The sequence below is a fragment of the Sorex fumeus genome, unplaced genomic scaffold (genome assembly GCF_029834395.1).
Source record: "Sorex fumeus unplaced genomic scaffold, SorFum_2.1 ptg000014l, whole genome shotgun sequence".
Taxonomy (NCBI): Eukaryota; Metazoa; Chordata; class Mammalia; order Eulipotyphla; family Soricidae; genus Sorex; species Sorex fumeus.
The window spans coordinates 31,871,530-31,891,655 of record NW_026606071.1 but is presented as its reverse complement, the minus strand read 5'-3'; the positions used below and the strand labels follow the sequence as shown (position 1 = coordinate 31,891,655).

Below are 20,126 nucleotides of genomic sequence, written 5' to 3'. Positions count from 1 at the left end.
CTGCACTCAAGTAGAAAGTGACAGGATGTGTATTCAAACAACATTTCACTGACTTAAAAGTCTCAAATTTTCAACATCAAGACAGGGTAGAAGATAATTCTTTTGGTGAAACATATTTTAAGATTAGGTACCCTAGGTATGTTTACATTCTAATATTGTATCTCCTACAAGTTAGGTAGGTCTCCAGGACTTTATATTGCCTGAAGACCCACACTTTTCACATCTCAAGTGGAGGTAATTGAGGTCTCTTCATTATTTTTAATTTAACACCAATCATTTATTCCCATCATTTCACTGAAAATATTAAAAAATGTAAGGAACAGCTGCTCACACACACAAACACACATATGTATACATCATATTTTTTCAAGTGAAAGTATAAAATAACACCTCTAAGTGGGAGATATATCATATAATTCTTACAAAATAATAAGCTAAAGATTTTACCATATTAGTCTAAACTCTTCTCCCAAAATGCATAGGTTGAGAAAGGAGTCAAGGTCATGGAGTAGAGTTTGACAGAGAGGACTTAAATTTTGGGGGAATAGGACCGAACCTATTATCTTAGGCAGGTGCTTACAAGAGCCTTCTGATAATCAGTTTTACATGTTTTAATGTCAGGTTAAAATATAAATGGCCGGCAGCATATAGCAATAGAGTGTTTTTGACTTGGGGCTTAAAAGAACAAGGTTTCAATTTCAAGGTTCCCATTTATTGCTATAGACCTTTGAAATGTTACCTTCTTTGATCTTCAGTTTCTTCCCCTACAATAAGTTTGAAAGATTCTCTAGCTTGCAACACTGTTTGTGATAATGAAATATAATTATGTGTCTGACATTCCTGGCAATAGATAACTACTTATCTTTTGTGTGTGACAGCTATTACTAAAGAATGCCCAAGGGACTGGATTTGGTTCTATCTAAATTTCTTACCTACCTCAATCATTATTTCTCTCCTAGTAATATCAACACTAACAAACTAATAGAAATAAAAAAAATTATCAAAGGAAAAAAAGTTTTAGATTTATTTAAAGCTATTTTAAGTTTTCATTAAAGAAATGGTGAGTTTTAAATACGTAGTGCTTTTAAAAATTGTTCCCCCTACTTCTAGAATTAGAATCAGATGGAATCTAATCCATACTATTCAGTATAAAAGACAAAACATCAAGCTCTATCTTACTTATGTATTATAGTGAGGAATCGAGAAATTCATGCTATCCTAAACAATTGGGATTTTACTTATCTTCATGCCCTTTGATAGCACAACTTTGCATATTTGTCGAATTAAATTTAAAATGAACTTTCTGAAGTATAAGGAATTAATTCTTTCTGTTATACGACTGAAATCAGCTCATAAAACTAATGTATCTGGCATATTAGATTAGTTAGAAACCATGTAGATTAACCATTGTTGAAAAAGGCTTTCCTTTTAAAGACTGATATCCAAATATAAATTTTTTACACTGTAATGTTACTTATATTAACTGAAAAATAGGAAAAATGTTAATTATGGTATATCTTAAGTTTTATAGTGTATATGACCTATAAAAATAACAGCACATCATAAATTAAATAAACTTTGAAGAACTGATCACATTTTAAATGGACCTATTTTTGATCCTTTTATTTTGTGTTAGGGGTTGGAGCGATAGCACCACGTGTAGGATTTGCCTTGCACGCGGCCAAACTGGGTTTGATTCCCAGCATCCCATATGGTTCCCCAAGCACTGCCAGAAGTAATTCCTGAGTGCCTGAGCCAGGAGTAACCCTGTGCAATTCCAAGTGTGATCCAAAAAGAAAAAAAAAACAAAGAAACAAACAAAAGCTTTAATTTTCAGAAAATATCACTGTCACTGTCACTGTCCTCCCATTGTTCATCAATTTGCTTGAGTGGGCCCAGTAACGTCTCCATTGTGAGACTTGTTACTGCATTTGGCATATTGAATATGTGATGGGTAGCTTGCCAGGCTTTGCCATGCAGGTGAGATACTCTTGGTAGCTTGTTGGGCTCTCCAAGAGGGGTGAAGGAATAGAACCCGGCTCAGCCGGGTTGGCCTCATGCAAGGCAAATGCCCTACCTGCTGTGCTATGGCTCGAGAAGATATATTTGGATAAAATCCTTTTCTACAAAGAGAAAAATCAGCTGATTTATTTTCCTTTCCTCTCTTTCTCCCATTATTTCTTGTTCCTATTGAGAGCCCATTGTGTCAACTATTGTAAATTAGAGAGATTGCTAAAATCTCAGGGCTGGGATAAATGGAGACATTACTGGTGCTTGTTCAAGTAAATCGAAGAACAACGGATGCCAGTGGCACAGTGATACTCTCTTTTGTATTGCTTGTTATGAGTAACAAGATATCGCCTAGTCACAAGAGTGGTTGCATGCTCCTAGAATTCTAGAATTTTAGATAATTTTATGGTCTGAAGAAATCTGCAGCAAGCTGCTAGGTTAGGAGATTCTTTTTTGTGTCTCTGGATCATGGTCTTTAAGGAGTTTAAGTAGCAGCCAGAGGCAGTTTGTGGGCGTGACCTCCAGGGTCCCATTGGGAGGAAGGGGGGAGATGAGCGGGACCTACCCATCCCCTATCCCTTGAGACCTAGAGTTTTCTGTCACTGAACCCATGTACCTGCACTTCATATTGGGTTCTGGTAGTTGACGGCTGCTGGGGTCTTTAGGGGACAGGTAGAGGGATGATGCCTGCCCCAATCTGAGACACACTAGTGAAGTCGGCCTGGCTTAAGGTCCAGAGGCATCTCTGCAGCAAGTTGCTGGGTTCAGATTCTTTTGTGTTTCTCTGGAACATGGCCCTTGTTTTCATCTTTTCAAAAGAAATAAACTATTAGCATATGCCCTGCAGGATGCACCTGCTCACCTGTATAGCACACACCTCAGGCCCTAACTGCAGCTTTTGTTCTCTTTCAAGATTTATGGGTCTCTGAAATAAGGCCAATAAATGAGCTTGTATAGCTGAGCCAGAGGTGGTTTGTGGGTGTGAATCCCAAATTTCTAACTTTTGGCTGTTTAATTTCTTGGTGGTCTGGAGCGATAGCACAGTGGTAGGGCATTTGCTTTGCATGCAGCCAACATGGCCGACCCGAGTTCAATTCCTCTGCCCCTCTCAGAGAGCCCGCCAGCTACCGAAAGTATCTCACCTGCACAGCAAAGCCTGGCAAGCTCCCCATGATATATTTGATATGCCAAACACAGGAACAAGTGTCACAATGGAGATGTTACTGGGCCCGCTGGAGCAAATCGATGAACAATGGGAGGACCGTGACCGTGACCGTGAATTTCTTGGTAAACTTGGCCCCAAGTAGATGGGGTCCTGCCAAAGGCACAGTGGCAATTTTGGGGTATCAGGAAGCCTGGAGGTATCATTGCTCCACAGGTACAGGTTGATCTGCTATCAGAGCCATTCCCCCTAGATTGAATTTCTTAATTCTACAGTAACACAAGTAATATAATTATTCTTTTAAACATATCTGCTATATCACATTACTAAAACAGTCATTACACAAAATGTCAGCAACATAGGTGACACTTGCCCTTTTATGGAAGTAAAAGTTTCATTACCTAGTATATTTAAGTATTTTATCAATATTTAACTTTATATAGTATGAAAATATTTTATGTTTCCTCTTCTTACAACTAACCCAGAGAAGCAAGCAAGAAGAGCTTTAGGAAAGTTGAAGAAACTCTTTAAGAAGAGAAGTGATCACTGCAATTGATCTCAGGTTGAAGGAATGGCAGGGAGTATATTTGGAGAAAGCAATAACATATAAAAAGTTTTTTCACAAGCAAAATCAATTTACATATTGACTAATTATTAATTAGCTATAGTATATTCAACAACTGGTAGTAGCTGACATTTATTGAGGGGGCAGTGAGATTTTGTACAGGATTTGCACAATGAAAGGTTCAAAACAGTTTTCAGAAATAGATATCTCACAATACATGGAAACAATCTCTGGGAACAGTCTTTGAATATTGCATGAATCACTAGATTTCATCAATGTGACCATTTAGAAAGAGTGACTCTCATGCAAATTAGTCATATGACAATTAAAATCTTTAAAACAATGTATTACAAAGTGACTAAGAATATGTAAATTTTAAAAAAATCATTCTTTAAAAGTTTGACCTTAAAGATGAGTTATAGCTTTGCCACCCCGCCCTGGTGCTGGTGTAAGAATTCTTAATTTGTGGACCTTTATGTAATGACACATTTTAATCCATTATGTGCTACAGCAGCATTTTGAAAAATAATAATACAGTTAATTATACCATCAGAGTGACTTTTTAACAGTGAACAAAAAATTGAACTACTTCTAAAAGAAAAACAGTTCTTCTAGAACATTTGATAACATTTATTTGAAAATGTTTTTCTTGCTAAATCTATAATAAGGACAGTCACCTTTAAAGTTCTGAACCTAGTTCTTTAAAAAAAAGTCAGAAAAGAAATGTCTAGCTTGTTTTAAACCATTTGAAAACTTCTTGTAATATCAATCAAATCAAGGATCTCAGGATTAGAGAAATACCTAGCCAAATATAAGCAAACAAACAAAAACATTTGTTGTATTGACAAACTCAAAAATCATGATGTATGATGTACTTTTTCTCAAGTAGTTGTTTTTTCTTTTTCTTAATCTTTGAAAGGGTTCACATACTATCCTAATAGTTGCTCTATTCAAGCATAGAAGTAACTTGTGAATCATTAATTTATGTGTTACAGTGTTAAACCAATATTTAAAGATATAAGCATATTGAGGTATCATTTTCTCAATGAAATATTATAATGACTCACAGGTATACACAATTTTTTTCCTTTTTGTGGTGCTGGGAATCACAAAAAGAGGGAAATGTTCTATCTCTAATTACATCCAGACCCTGAAAGCATAGTTTTAATTTGAGAGTTGGTGTATGCCCCAAGTTAGCTCAGGGGGACTCCCAGGAGGAAGCAGGTATCCCCGATCCACTTCTAGTGATGCTTGAACAACTAGACTTGGTGGGTCAGTGTTAAAGCCAGATAATGCAGTGCTGCATGAGCCTGTGGTGCTGGGCCTACAGGGTAACCAGGGTGGTACCTAAAAATGGGATCATGTAGTTCCAGGGATCAATTCAGGATGGATGCAAGCAAGGCAAGCTCAATATCCCTTATTATTTCCTCAGGCTGATACTTTTAATAGCAATGAAGAACTGAGACTGGAGAGTCAGTCCGCTTGGCCACATTATTTTAAAGTATTTAAAGAGACTTTAAAGACCCGGAAAGATAGTACAGTGAGTAAGGTGTTTTGTCTTGCATTGGGACTGACTCAGTTCACTCTCTGGCATGGCATATGGTCTCCTGAGCTGGCCAGCAGCAGTGATCCTTGTGTGCAGAGCCAGTAGTAAGCTCAGAGCACAGCCAGGTATGGCTCAAACTACCTCTCTCCCAAATAATAACAATAAATACTCTCACTTAGTTTTCTCAATTCTACTATACCTATAAGAATAACAATTGATAGACAGAATTACCTATTTGTTATGAAAAAGTGAAGTACATATTCACTGTCTCACTGTATCACTGTCATCCTGTTATTTATCGATTTGCTCAAGTGGGCACCATTAATGTCTGCATTGTTCCTACCCTGAGATTTTAGCATCCTCTCCTTACTCATCCTTCCCAACAGTGCCGCATTTGAGGCTCTTTCAGGGTCAGAGGAATGAGACACATCACTGTTACTGTTTTGGGCATTTTGAATACAACGGCGAGGGCTTGCCAGGCTCTGCCATGCGGGTAGGATATTCTCTATAGCTTGCCAGATTCTCCAAGAAGGAGAACTAGACTATAAGAACTAGACTATAAGCTTTTGGGAGCATTGCTTTATAGTCTCTCAATATTGGCCATTGATGAGATTTCTTGGCAACAGGCGCAGTTTGTGGGTGTGGCTGTCTAGCTACTGGAAAATGAGTGATTTGGGTTGAGGAGGCCCAGTCCCGACCTGAACAGGCTTGGAGATCTCAGTCCCAGGACTCACACACCTGGGTTCCTCTGCTGGTTCCTTCATGCGTGAGGCTCATCCGAGCATGTGGAGAGTGGCCTTGAGCATGGCTGTGACTGGCTACTGGAGCTTTTCAGCTGCCGGGGCTCTGCTTGGAGTGGGAAGAGAAACTAAACGCCACCCCCGCCCCCCGCCAGGGGCACCAGTGAAGACAGCCTGGTGCGTGGGCAGAAATACATATTAGGTGTTCAATATATGTTGGCCCTAAAATCACCTTTAAAAGAGTTTAGCTATGGGGAGAAATGCCAAAACAATAATTATAGCATATACTAAATATCAATATAGTATTTAAAAATTTTTGTTTGTATTGTCTTTGGGATGTAACCAGTGTTGCTCACAGATTACTCCTGGCTCTGTGCTCAAAGATTATTCTTGGGTGGTTGAAGGACCAAAGAGAAACTAGGTATTAAACCTGGTCGGCTTCATGCAACCAAGGCCCATAACCTCTATGCTATCTAGGGCAAATACATAATTTTAAGAAAATTTTCACTTTATGTTTGCTCTCTAATAGACTACTTGAAGGAAAAAGATTGCATCACTTGATATGTTTGCTCTCTAGTAGACTACTTGAAGGAAAAAGATTGCATCACTTGATCACTTGACTTCCCATTAATCATTGATTTGCTCCAGTGGGCGCCAGTAACGTCTCCATTTGTCCCTGTCGCCCAATGGTGTCTGTTCATTCTAGGAACACAAAGAGCCTCAAACCGATCGTTCAGGATCTTGGTGAAGAAGTCTGACCATCTGGTAGGTGGGTGGCCACGTGGTCTTTTGACATCCTGTGGAATCCAGTCAGTAACAGCTCTAGTCCAGTGGTCGTCTCTAAATCTCATTACGTGACTAGCCTATCTGATTTTTGATGCCTTCGCACACGAGACAACGTCCCTGATTCTTGATCGTTGACGGAGGTCATAACTCCAAATTCTTTCTCTCATTTGAGTGAAACGTGATACTCCAAGCATAGCTCTTTCAATTCCTCTTTGGGAGACCCAAATAGCGTTCTCATCCTGTTTGCATAGGGCCAGGTCTCTGAGGTGTATGTTAATGCAGGAAGAACAGTGGAATCAAAGAGATGTGCCCAGAGCCAGAGGTTCTTCATCCTCTTAGTTATTTCTTCAATGCTTTTGAAGGCATTCAAAGCTGCTCTCTTTTTCCTGCGCAGCTCAGGTGCCAGGTCATTTGTCATGTTGACTTCTCGACCTAGGTACGCATAGCTGTTGCATTCGGAGATGGTTGTTCCATTGAGAGCGAATGAGCATCAGGAATGAGGCTGTTTCTCATAAACATTGTCTTCACTCAGTGGAACATTGTCTTCGTGAGATTCAACTGTAGTCGACCTTTCCATACTCACGGTCGAAGTCGGCCAGCATTTGTGCTGCTTGGCTAATGTTTGGTGTTATTAAAACAATGTCATCAGCAAAGATTGCATGAATGAAAGAATTCTGTCATGAAGGAAAGGAGTCCTTTAGCAGCCCGCTCATGCTTTCCTAGCACAGAGATTTTTATTTTTATTTATTTATGATAGTGACACATATTGCAGTATTGCAGCAACCTGGGAAGATGCTGTCATTGATAACATTGACAAAGCATACAATCGACTGGTCCAGCACCTGCATGATTATGTGAGGAACACTGAGAGAGAGAGATAGCCACAAAAAAGAAGGCTGTCTTCAAAAATTTTTGAGCTCATTCACCAACCTGGTTTGGTGCAAGCCTCAGGCAACTGCAAGCAAACGTCTGAGTTTGCAAAGCAGTGCAGAGAAGTGATAAAGCAAGACCTCACAGAGAGAAGAGAAGCAGTACTGGCATGTGCAGCAGAAGCAGGGAAAAGCAGTCACAATATCCTCCTGTCCTTCACCAACTACAAGATCAAGATTACTGCCCTCCGACATCCTGATGGATCACATCTTCCAGAAGAGCAATGGAGAAGATTATCCATGACTTCTACTCGGATCTCTTCAATAGCAACGTCCACCTGCTGACATACCAAATTCTGCAGGATGGATATATCGTTCCTAACACTCTCCCTTCTGAAATCTGACATGCCATTCTGTTAGTAAATTAGCGAACAGCACCCAGCCCAGACAAGGTCAGACCTGAACACATGAAGAACCTGCCCTCAGTACTCATCAATACACTTGCTCGGCTCTTCCCATGCTACCTGATTAAATGCAAGATTCAATCCCAAAGGAAAACCAGCAGGACTGTTCAACTGTGCAAGAAGGGAGACATCCAAAATATTGTAGAGTATCACCTGATCTGCCTATTGTATGTTGTCTACAAGTGGTTCACTCTAGTCATCCTGAATAGGATGGGCAGAACACTAGATGAAAGACAACCATGAGAACAAGCCGGGTTCCGAAAAGGATTCAGCAAAATCGACTAGATCCACACTGTAACCAAGCTCATTGAATCTCTCAGGAGTTCAAGATGCTGATCTGTCTAACGTTCATTGATTTAAAGAAGGCCTTTGATTCTGTTGAGATGGAAGCAGTCATTGAAGCCCTAGCCAATCAGGGCATTCAAGCCCAATACATCAGGATCCTCCGTGAGCTGTATTGCAGATTCACTACCAGGATCTCACCATTCTACAAAGAAGTGATTGTTGATGTCAGGAGAGGGGTTCGGCAGGGTGATACCATTTCACCGAAACTCTTCAGTGCCACCCTTGAGAACATCATGCGACAACTGGAATGGGAAGGAATGGGAGTGAAGATAGATGGTTGGCAACTACACCACCTCCGCTTTGTTGATGTCATTGTTTTAATAACACCCAACATCAGCCAAGCGGCACAAATGCTGGCCGACTTTGACCGTGAGTGTGGAAAGGTAGGACTACAGCTGAATCTTACGAAGACAATGTTTATGAGAAATAGCCTCGTTCCTGATGCCCCATTCGCTCTCAACGGAATGACCATCTCTGCATGCAACAGCTATGTGTACCTAGGTCGAGAAGTCAACATGACAAATGAACTGGCGCCCGAGCTGCGCAGGAGGAAGAGAGCAGCTTGGAACACCTTCAAGAACGTCGAACGTCGAAGAAATAGCTAAGAGGATGAAGAACCTCTGGCTCTGGGCACATCTCTTTGATTCCACTGTTCTTCCGGCATTAACATATGCCTCAGAGACCTGGGCCCTAAGCAAACAGGATGAGAACGCTATTTGGGTCTCCCAAAGAGGAATTGAAAGAGCTATGCTTGGAGTATCACGTTTCACTCAAATGAGAGAAAGAATTTGGAGTTCCAACCTCCGTCGACAATCAAGAATCAGGGACACTGTCTCATTTGCCAAGGTGTCAAAAATCAGATGCACTGGTCACGTAATGAGATTTAAAGACGACCACTGGACTAGAGCTGTTACTGACTGGATTCCATGGGATGTCAAAAGACTGCGTGGCCGCCCACCTACCAGATGGTCAGACTTTTTCATCAAGATCATGAATGATTGGTTTGAGGCTCTTCATATTCCCAGAGCGAACAGATGCCATTGGGCTACACTAGCACAGGACAGGGACAAATGGAGACGTTACTGGCGCCCGCTCGAGCAAATCGACGACTAACGGGAAGTTAAGTGATTAAGTGATTTAGAATGTGTCTTAATATAATTTTAAAATATTATTTTTCAAGATTTTATACTGTATTATTTAAATAACAGAGAGAGTACTGAAACCAAATCACCAGAACTCCATGTTATGCAATCTTAGAGAAATTATTCTGTGTAATTTAGTTAGTTATATACAGATCTCTTTAATAGCCACATACACTTGCCCACATACCACATACCACATGATGGATATGTCGTTCCCAATGTTCTCCCTTCCGAAATCCAACATGCCATCTCGTCGGTAAAGAAACAAAGAGCACCTGGCCCAGACAAGATCAGACCTGAACACCTGAAGAACTTACCATCAGTACTCATCAATACATTGGCTTGACTCTTCGCACACTACCTGTCTGAATGCAAGGTTCCATCTCAATGGAAAACCAGCAGGACTGTACTACTATACAAGAAAGGAGACATCCACGACATTGGCAATTATTGCCCAATCTGCCTATTGTCTGTCATCTACAAACTATTCACTCGAGTCATCCTGAATAGGATTAGCAGAACACTAGATGAAGGACAACCATGCGAACAAGCTGGATTCTGAAAAAGATTCAGTACCATCGACTATATCCACACAATAACCAAGCTCATTGAGGTATCTCAGGAGTTCGAGATGCCGCTCTGTCTAACATTCACTGATTTAAAGAAGGCCTTTGATTCTGTTGAGACGGAAGCGGTCATGGAAGCCCTAGCCAATCAGGGCATACAAACTCAATACATCAGGATCCTTCTTGAGCTCTATTGCGGATTCACTACCAAGATCTCACCATTCTACAAAGAAGTAATCATCCATATCAAGAGAGGGCTTCGACAGGGTGATAAAATTTCACCAAAACTCTTCAGTGCCACCCTCGAGAACATCATGCGACGACTGGAATGGGAAAACATGGGAATGAAGATAGATGGTCGGCAACTACACCACCTCCACTTTGCTGATGACATTGTTCTAATAACACCAAACATCAGCCAAGCGGCACAAATGCTGAATGACTTTGACCGTGAATGTGGAAAGGTCAGACTACAGCTGAATCTTACGAAGACAATGTTTATGAGAAACAACCTTGTTCCTGACACTCCATTCGCTCTCAACGGAACCACCATCTCCGAATGCAACAGTTATATATACCTAGGTCAAGAAATCAACATGATGAATGACCTGGCACCTGAGTTGCGCAGGAGGAAGAGAGCGGCTTGGAATGCCTTCAAGAGCATTGAAGAAATAACTAAAAGGACAAAGAACTTCCAGCTATGAGCACATCTCTTTGATTCCACTATTCTTCCTGCATTAACATATGTCTCAGAGACCTGGACCCTACGAAAACAGGATGAGAACGCTATTTGGGTCTCTCAAAGAGGAATCGAAAGAACTATGCTTGGAATATCACGATTCACTCAAATGAGAGATAGAATCCAGAGTTCTGATCTTCGTCAACGCTCAAGAATCAGGGACGCTGTCTCATTTGCCAAGACATCAAAAATCAGATGGGCTGGACACGTAATGAGGTTTACAGACAACCGCTGGTCTAGAGCCATTACTGATTGGATTCCACGGGACATCAAAAGATCACGTGGACGCCCACCTATAAGATGGTCAGAATTCTTCGTCAAGACCCTAAATGATCGTTTTGAAGCTCTGCATGTTCCTAGAATGAACAGATACCATTGGGCTACGCTAGCACGCAACCGGGATGAATGGAGACGTTACTGGCACCCGCTCGAATAAATCGATGAATAACGGGGATTAAGTGATTAAGTTATATACATAATTTAATACATTTTAAATCAATATTTAGATTACATTTTGAATGATCTAATTATTAAAAACCTGAGATAAGTAAATTTTCTTTTGTTTTACATGTTAACTTTTCATTGTATAGATATCAATTTAGTGTATTTTTTAATAAAATATAAAATATAAAAATATAAAATTTATTTCTACTCATTCAATAATTTGTCATTTTTAGTCAAGTCATTTGAGCAACATTCATTTATACCAAAGATTTCGAGCCTTTTTCTATATTTTTGAGCTGGGCACTTATAAAGTTGATCATGACTGGCTTTCAGTCATACACTGTTCTAACACCTGTCCCTTTACCAGTGTATATTTCCTACCACCAATATCCCCAGTTTTCCTCCTACCAACCCCACCAAGCCTGCCTTTATGGCAGGCACTTTTTTGAGTCTTTCCCTTATATAACCAAATATGAAGCTAAGCTATTTAATATGCAAGATCACTCTCACTGTCACTGTCCTCCCGTTGTTCATCGATTTGCTCGAGAAGGCCCAGTAATGTCTCCATTGGAGACTTTGTTCTTACTATGTTTGGCATATCAAATACATCACGGGCAGCTTGCCAAGATAACAGTTTTAAATAATTTAAATTTTCCATTAATCTTATTACATGTATGTATTTATATGGATTAAATAATCATGTGATTCACAACTTTTCTAGCACACATATTTGAACAAAGTGTTATGCTACTGTATGCTAAGGACATCGTGCTCTGCTGAGTCTCTTTTCTCTTGAAACAAGTGGGGAAAACCGCACACGAAACGCTAGCAACATTAGTTAGGAAGGTCACCATCAATAAACAACTCTGCATTTAGCCAGAGATATGGAAGCACATTCTTTTAATAAGTGCACTTTCCCCCTGCATTGGAGCTTTATTACTTGCATGAAAGTACAGAAATAAGAGATCCACTTTCTATGAGCAATCACTTACAGCACTCTGAGAATGAAAAACACTAAAATTGAGAAAAACTTCATGTAAAATTTAGGTCACTATGAAATAGTATTTTATCTATGAATCTTCCTTTAGCTATAGCTTTTTCAGCTCTTCACAATCAAGTATTAAAACAAACTGAGGTGGAATTTTACTTTTCTATTAATGCTCCATTAGTAACTGTGAACCTGGCTGCCCCAAGGTCTCGCTATTTTAATAAAAATATTTAGGCCCCTTTGCGTCTAAGTGCAGCTCATTGCATTCTAATTCTTAAGTCATGTCTAACATATTTTGCCCACAAAGTTGGCTTGGCTTATGTTTCCTCTTCATTCTAAATCTCTACAATATGTAGAGAAACACTTTTTAAAAAGTAAGACTCTCCTATTAGCTCTTTTCTCCAATAATATGAAAACCCTAAATATATTTTCCACACAGAATTAAATTAGGCCTTCCAGATTTAATGTGGGTACCTGTTCACAATCTGTCTATCATCTGATCACTTTATTAGTATGTATCATGTGCAAATATGGGAAGACAAATTTAAGTAATTGCGAATGAACTTTCTTGAATGACCCAGGAACTAAAAAGGATGACTATTCATTTTTTATAATTTTCTGGAGTGCTTTTTTTATCCTCTGCCTCAAATTTCCTAGAGTTTAATATGATCCATGATGGATTTTAACATTTTTCAAACTACTAAAATTTGTACTTACTAAACCTCTGTGTTATCTCTATTTCTTGCATCTTCATCCAAACCTTCAGTTCTTTCCCTAAGCAAATAAATGTGTTCCCTGATATTTAAACAAAGGAGGATTCACAGCCCTTAGAGTTGTTTGATTCTAGAACTTGGAGTCTTTTCTACTCCTCATAGGCGGAGCTGAACTGTTTGAAATATAATTTCTACATTCCATCTCTATTTTTTCATATTTGATTCTCTTCCACAATAATAAAGGCTTATCTAGGTCTAGCACTCCAATTCCCATGACCCTAGTAAACACTTGGTCCTCAATTAATTTGGACAATTCTTTTTTACTTCAAATTTCTTCTTCTTCCATAATCCCTATATCCAATTACATTACCAATTGAAAGTCAAACCACCTATTTTTATTCATGCTCTACTTTTTAGTCTTACAGGTATATGGTCTTAAGAGCAGCTTGCAGTTTATTTCAGATGGAAGCTATGAGAAACGGAATCATCATTAGATTTGCCTTAAATTTTAAGGCAAATTTGCCTCAAATAATATGCTATTCATATCTTGCTGTAATGACTTCTTCAGTAAAATCCACTTGCTTAAGAAATTAAGCTTTTTAAAAGGCAAATCCAGGAATTGGAGGGGGAAAATAAAGATGAAGGAAACTATCAGAGATTTCATTTCTATGTGGATGTAGAGAAGCAAATAATTCTACAGGCAAAACCAACAGGAAAATTCCAGTGGGCTCAGACTGTAGTTACTGTATGGAGGATTGGAGAGGGAAGAAAATGGGAGACGGAATCTAAAGGACCAGAGTGAAGGAATAGTACTAGTCTGGTAGTGATGCTGCAATAACATATACATTGAGCAGTGTAAGATTGTGTCGTTAAAATATATACAACAGAAACTGATATTATTGAAATTTTAAAATTTAAGGCAAATCTAATGATGACTCCATTCTCATAGCTTCTATCTGAAATAAACTACAAGCTGCTCTTAAGACCACATACCTGTATATTTTGTCCATGATTTCTTTCCTTAAGTTTTCACTCCACTTGTAATACCCTTGGAATATATCATTGTAGTCAAACCTCCCTGGCTACACACACACACACACACACACACACACACACACACAAACTGGAGTTTCCTGGATCCCAACCTTCTCTAGATGATCTGCTAGATCTTTACCCTCCCAACTGCAACTCAAGAAAAAGCACCTTCTGAAAGTTATTCACTCTCTTCCAGGTGCAGGTGAATTTTTTTCTGTTTCCTTTTTACTCGGCACCTTGCAAATTCTTCCTTCTTGCGCTTCACTGTATGAAAATAATCACTTGTTTGTCCTTCCTTACCAAACCACAATGTTCTTAAGGAAAGGGTTTACTCATTTATTTTCCTTTCTGACTCCCTACACCTAGAGTTTTTCTCAATCAATGATGACTGAATTGATATTTCACAAGATAATCACATTATTATTTATTTATTCATTATTTATTTAGTGTACATATTCAATATGCCGAAAACAGTAACAACAAGTCTCACAATTTGTTGTGAGACATTACTGGTGGCCGCTCAAGCAAATCGATGAACAACGGGAGGACAGAGCCACAGTGCTACAGTGCTATTTATTGTGGCATACTTGTCTGCACTCAGGGATTACTCCAGCTCTGTTCTCAGAGACCAAGATAACTCCTGGCAGGCTCAGGTCACTACATATAGTACAGGGGAATCAGTGTTTGTGGCATATGCCCCTTACCTGCTACACTCTCTCTAGTACAATTTTTCGAGCCCTTGAAAGACTTAGAAGACTAGATCGATAAGAATGCACAGGGTTGTGTCAATGAGCGTTTACTACCATTCTTCTAGCCTTTAATGCCCTTGCACAACTATTTATAAGTCACTTCCAATTTAAGAGACTAGACTTAACAAAATGTGAGAAAGGCAAGATGAATGCTTACAGTTCTTGCATCCCATACTGAGAGTGTCTTATCTGCAGAGCCCGTGAGAAGAATTCTGGAGCAAGGGAAAAACTCAATGGTATTGACAGACTCTGTATGTCCATACAGAGTGTATCTGCATCTTCCACTGTGCAGAGAAAAGAATAAGAGTTAAATGTTTAGGAGCTAGCACCCATACATTTCCTATGGTGTCTATGCAATACTCAGCAAGCTAGACATAGATTGTTTTTCATGAATGGAATAATACTTAACATTTTAAATGTAGGTTCCAACACCTTTTTAAGCATTTATAGACTTAGGAACACAAAATTGACTGAATTTAAATTTCACTTTGTCAATATCTTCATCAAATCATTTATTTCTTATTATGAAGAAACTTCTTTAAAAAGTATCCCTATCTAATAAAGGAGTAAGCTAATAAAGAAGACATTTCACTACAGAGTAAATCAAAATGAACTGGTTTAGTTTATTTCGTTTCTTTTTTCTCAGCACCAGCTGTGAACTAGAATCACCTGAAATACTTTTAGCACATACTGGAACTCAAGTCCTAGATATGTTCTCTCTCTCTATTGGTACCTGATGGAGTATGAAAATTAGTGTGAATTACTATCTACTCTGGTAATTATAATTTGACTTTAGTGAGAAGACTACATCAGAGATTCTTAAATTCTTTTACCCATGGCAACAGTATTAGCCTCACTTGGGAAGGTGTCAGATATACAAGTTCTTTGGTCTCATACTCTTAACTACAGAAGTAGAAACTTGGTGGAGTGTGGATTTCAACAATATGTTAAAACAAGTTCTCCGGGTTATTTGGATAACCAGTGTTCCACATGATTATCAGTAACAGAAAAGAAAGAAAATTGTAGGTTTGCTTTTGCATTTTATGTAATGGGGATGAATCCTATAAAATGAACACATGGAGAACAGTGACCTCTCCTTTGTAATGGCTGTTGTGTTTGGGAATTTTATTTTACTTTTTGGATCATACATGGCAATGCTCTGGTGTTGATTCTGGCTCTGCACTTGGGAATTACCCCTGGAAGTACTGAGGGACCACATGGAATACCAGGGATGGGTCTTGGGTCTATCTTATGCCTTGCATATGCTCACTGTAGCATCTCTGAAGGCCTCATGTCTTGTTTATTTTACAGTGACCACTTATACTCCAGTCTAACAAAGAAGGGTTGCTGCAGCATTATAATACTGAGGACAGAAGAGTCTGTGTAAGTGCAGTTCCGCACTTCTAGCCAATAAGAAAAGCTATGGTCATAGGTTCCTCTCTGTCTTGAACCATGTGAAATACTCAAGAAGCATCATAATATAGTGTTGTGAAGAAAACTCTGCAGTGAGAGCTGGGGTATTGGGTTCCAGTCCTAATTTTGACAATTTTTAACAGGGAATCCATAGGCATCTCATCTAATATTGATTGCTGTATATATCCTTCTTTAGAAAGTAAGATTAATTGGATGTGCTGAGAGATCCAGTACAGCTCCAATATTCTGATATTCTTTGACTAAAGTTGTGATTAGTTGCAAAGAGGAGTAGTCATTGTAATTTTCACAGTGAATAACTCTATGGAGCAAATTTTCCCCATTATTACCATATAATTCTCACTTGTAATCTGTGTATGTATGAGTGTATTTGGGGGAAGAGTATTAGGAAGGGTTCAATACAAACATATTTTTTTTCTATTTAACTTATTTCATATTTCTTGGTCTGCCTTTCATTTGCATTTATCATCTTATAAAACCATAAGGAATATGTTTTTTATTTCATTATATTTTTTTATTTCATAATTTTTTATTTCATTACAGAAAATCAATTTAAAATGTATCATTTCTTTCCCTTTAAAAATATAGAGTAATTTTTGTTTAAATCACTGATTTATTTGCCAATCCCTTATGCACTGAATGTTATTCAGTGCAGTTTGATTTAAATAACTTTGTTCATCTTTTGCAATACTTCATAAGTTCAATTTATTTTTATTATGACTTTTAAATAATAATAAAATAAAGAAATGTCTTGTGAGCATTTGTATATTTAACCTAATAATCACTATTGTATTTCTTCCTCAATGTTAAACAATTATAAAATTACAAAAAATATATGAGGCAACTATTTCCTGATAAAGAATGAAAAGGGTTATTAGGCAAAGGGAAAAAAAAAACCTATTTGATTTCAGCAAACTTTCTAAACCTTCTGCTTGAAAGCCCTTCTCTACTATAAACTACCCTAGTATAACCACAGTATATGGAAATCTCCTGAGCCAAGGTACAGTGTGAACAATGTAGGTTACTGATGTGCCTGAAATTCGCAGTGTTAGGTACCAAGGATAAAGGAGCTGCACTGGGAATGACAGTAGTTAGTGTGAAAATTTGCTATAACTTGATAGCTGTCAGGGCCTAGATGGTACTTCTACAGAGTGAAACTCTATAAAGCTTAGCAGAGATTCACTAGTTGGTTGGAAGATAAAAAATCAGAAAACAGCACTGCTGGAAGACATTGGGGCTTAATCCCAATCCAAATGCAGATGTCAATAATTCACACATTCAGTAGATTCCAGATAGTTCCTACCATGGGAGTAAAAATTAAGAAGTAAGAAATGTAGCCCTGATGTATTTCTGAAAATAACTACGTAGCACTGTAGCACTGTCTTCCCTTTGTTCATTTATTTGCTTGAGCAGGCCCAGTAAAAGGTAAAGGTAAAGGCCCTCCCGTTGATCGTCGATTTGCTCGAGCGGGCCCAGTAACGTCTCCATTGGAGACTTTGTTGTTACTGTGTCTGGCATATCGAATACTCTCGGTAGCTTGCCGGGCTCTCCAAGAGGGGCGGAGGAATCGAACTCGGGTCGGCCATGTTGGCTGCGTGTAAGGCGAACGCCCTACCCACTGTGCTATCGCTCCAGCCCAGTAATGTCTCCATTGTGAGATTCGTTGTTACTGTGTTTGGCATATCAAATACGCCACGGGGAGCTTGCCAGGCTTTGCCCTGCGGGCAAGATACTCTCGGTAGCTTGCCAGGCTCTCCGAGAGGGGTGGAGGAATCACGGAGGAATCGAACCCGGCCCGGCTGGCCCGCCATGCGCAAGGAAAACACCCTTCCCCTGTGCTATCACTTCTCTCATCAGAAGTGTCATTCTTCAATGTATGAGTCAAGTACATGCAGCGTTGAATAAGGACAGAGAAACTTTGCTATATCAAAAGAGTTATCCATTACCATAAATGTCTCCTGCTGACTAAAGTCATGCATTGCATATAATTGTAATTAGATATGTAGTAGAATGCATTGACTGAGTTATCCAAGGCTTGTAGGATATGTGTTTGTTTAATTACAATGGAAATAAGCAAGAAAGTAAACACAAGAATATGGGCATATAAGTAAAGTAAAGGCCCTCCCGTTGATCGTCGATTTGGTCGAGCGGGCCCAGTAACGTCTCCATTGGAGACTTTGTTGTTACTGTGTCTGGCATATCGAATACTCTCGGTAGCTTGCCGGGCTCTCCGAGAGGGGCGGAGGAATCGAACTCGGGTCGGCCATGTTGGCCGCGTGTACTGTGCCAGACACAGTAACAACAAAGTCTCCAATGGAGACGTTACTGGACCCGCTCGAGCATGGGCATATAAAAATTCACAAATGATTTTTAATAACAATGAAGAAAAGAAAAAAGAAAAGAAATAAAGCAAAATGGATAACTATATGAAAAAATTGAACAACAGAATATTAAAACAGATATTTCTAACCTCTGAACTTACTGAAATAGAATTCTACAGTACTGTTTGTATGAGGCAACTTTTATGTCTGTATTTAGTAAATAGGGTAATCTTTAATATGATTGTCATTATTTTTTAATTAATCAAAAACCTATCAATATAACCTATAAATATTTATATATAAATACAAACAAATAATTATGCTTTAGTATTAAAAATTTACATATTTAATTTAGCTTTAACTAAAAAATATTCTATTTGCAAAATTTGGTATTATATTTACTGCTATTATAAGAGAAGTACAAATATAAATATCTTAGTTTCCTTTCAGTGAAAATACAGCACAAAATCCAAATATATATATCACATACAAAAATGTGTGTCCTTTCATCCTTGCTTCCTATTATGCACTATTGACAAAACAATTTTGTTTTTACATTCAACTTTATTCGTTATCATGAAAACTCATTTCCCTTATGCGGGAGTATGTTCATTTATGGTGGTTGCAGGGTAAGGAGGTAAGAAGAGGAAGAGATCCCTTAGTGATATGTCAGGGTTCACACAGTTTCCCAAATGCAAAGGAGGGAAAAAGGATCTTCACCTGGCTTCAGGGAATAAAGATGTGCTCAGGGTGGTAAAAAATATGCTTACAAGTCACTGGTTTAAGGTACAGGCCATTCCAGGCAGCCAGGCTGCAAGAGCAGACTTGTGAGAGATTAATTAGCTGCCAGGAAGGAAGTCCCATTCAGAATTCTTTTGCAAGGTGAAAATGGACTAAAGTGATGGAGCATGACAGCACTGCAAGGGATGGAAATGATTTGTACATTTCCATCAAAAACATAAACACTGAAGCCTGATGCAATTTTCTCTCTGTTGCCTGGCCTGCGCTTTTCATATCATTTTGGTCTAGAGAAGTTTGTTCACAAGTAATAGCTCTTCCTTAACTCAGTTCTTATTTTTCCTTTATATCTTTTTTGTCTTTATTCACTTTCCCTGTCCCCTGGATTTAATTTACTTTTCTGATAACTGAAAGAAGGTGGCTCTTTCTTTGAACTTCCAGCTGATAGTAAAACAAAATTATCTACCCTTCTGCTACTGATACCTTTTCTTTTTTTCAAAAAAAAATAAGCAAATAAAAACACATCTCCCAGTCATATGCAAACTCAAAGGAAATCACTTTATAAATAATGTGGGTTTCCTTTGTGAGGCATTACGTTTTAGGGGTTACACTTCTGTATTGTGAGTGTTGGTTTTGGTTTATTATTTTTAAAAATATATTGATACTTGGGGAGGGGGGTTGGAGCGATAGCACAGTGGGTAGGATGCTTGCTGACCCCGAGTTCAATTCCCAGCATCCCATATAGTCCCCTGAGCACCACCAAGAGTAATTCC

At 38.7% G+C, this 20,126-nt stretch overlaps 1 protein-coding gene across 1 annotated transcript in view; it reads right to left on the bottom strand.

Annotated features, from left to right (window-relative positions):
- Positions 1-20,126, bottom strand: part of SPAG16 (sperm associated antigen 16) — a 1,095,878-nt gene that overhangs the window by 443,662 nt on the left and 632,090 nt on the right. Inside the window, 1 exon segment of the mRNA XM_056111979.1 lies at positions 15,021-15,147. Coding sequence (XP_055967954.1) covers positions 15,021-15,147 — 127 coding nt within the window.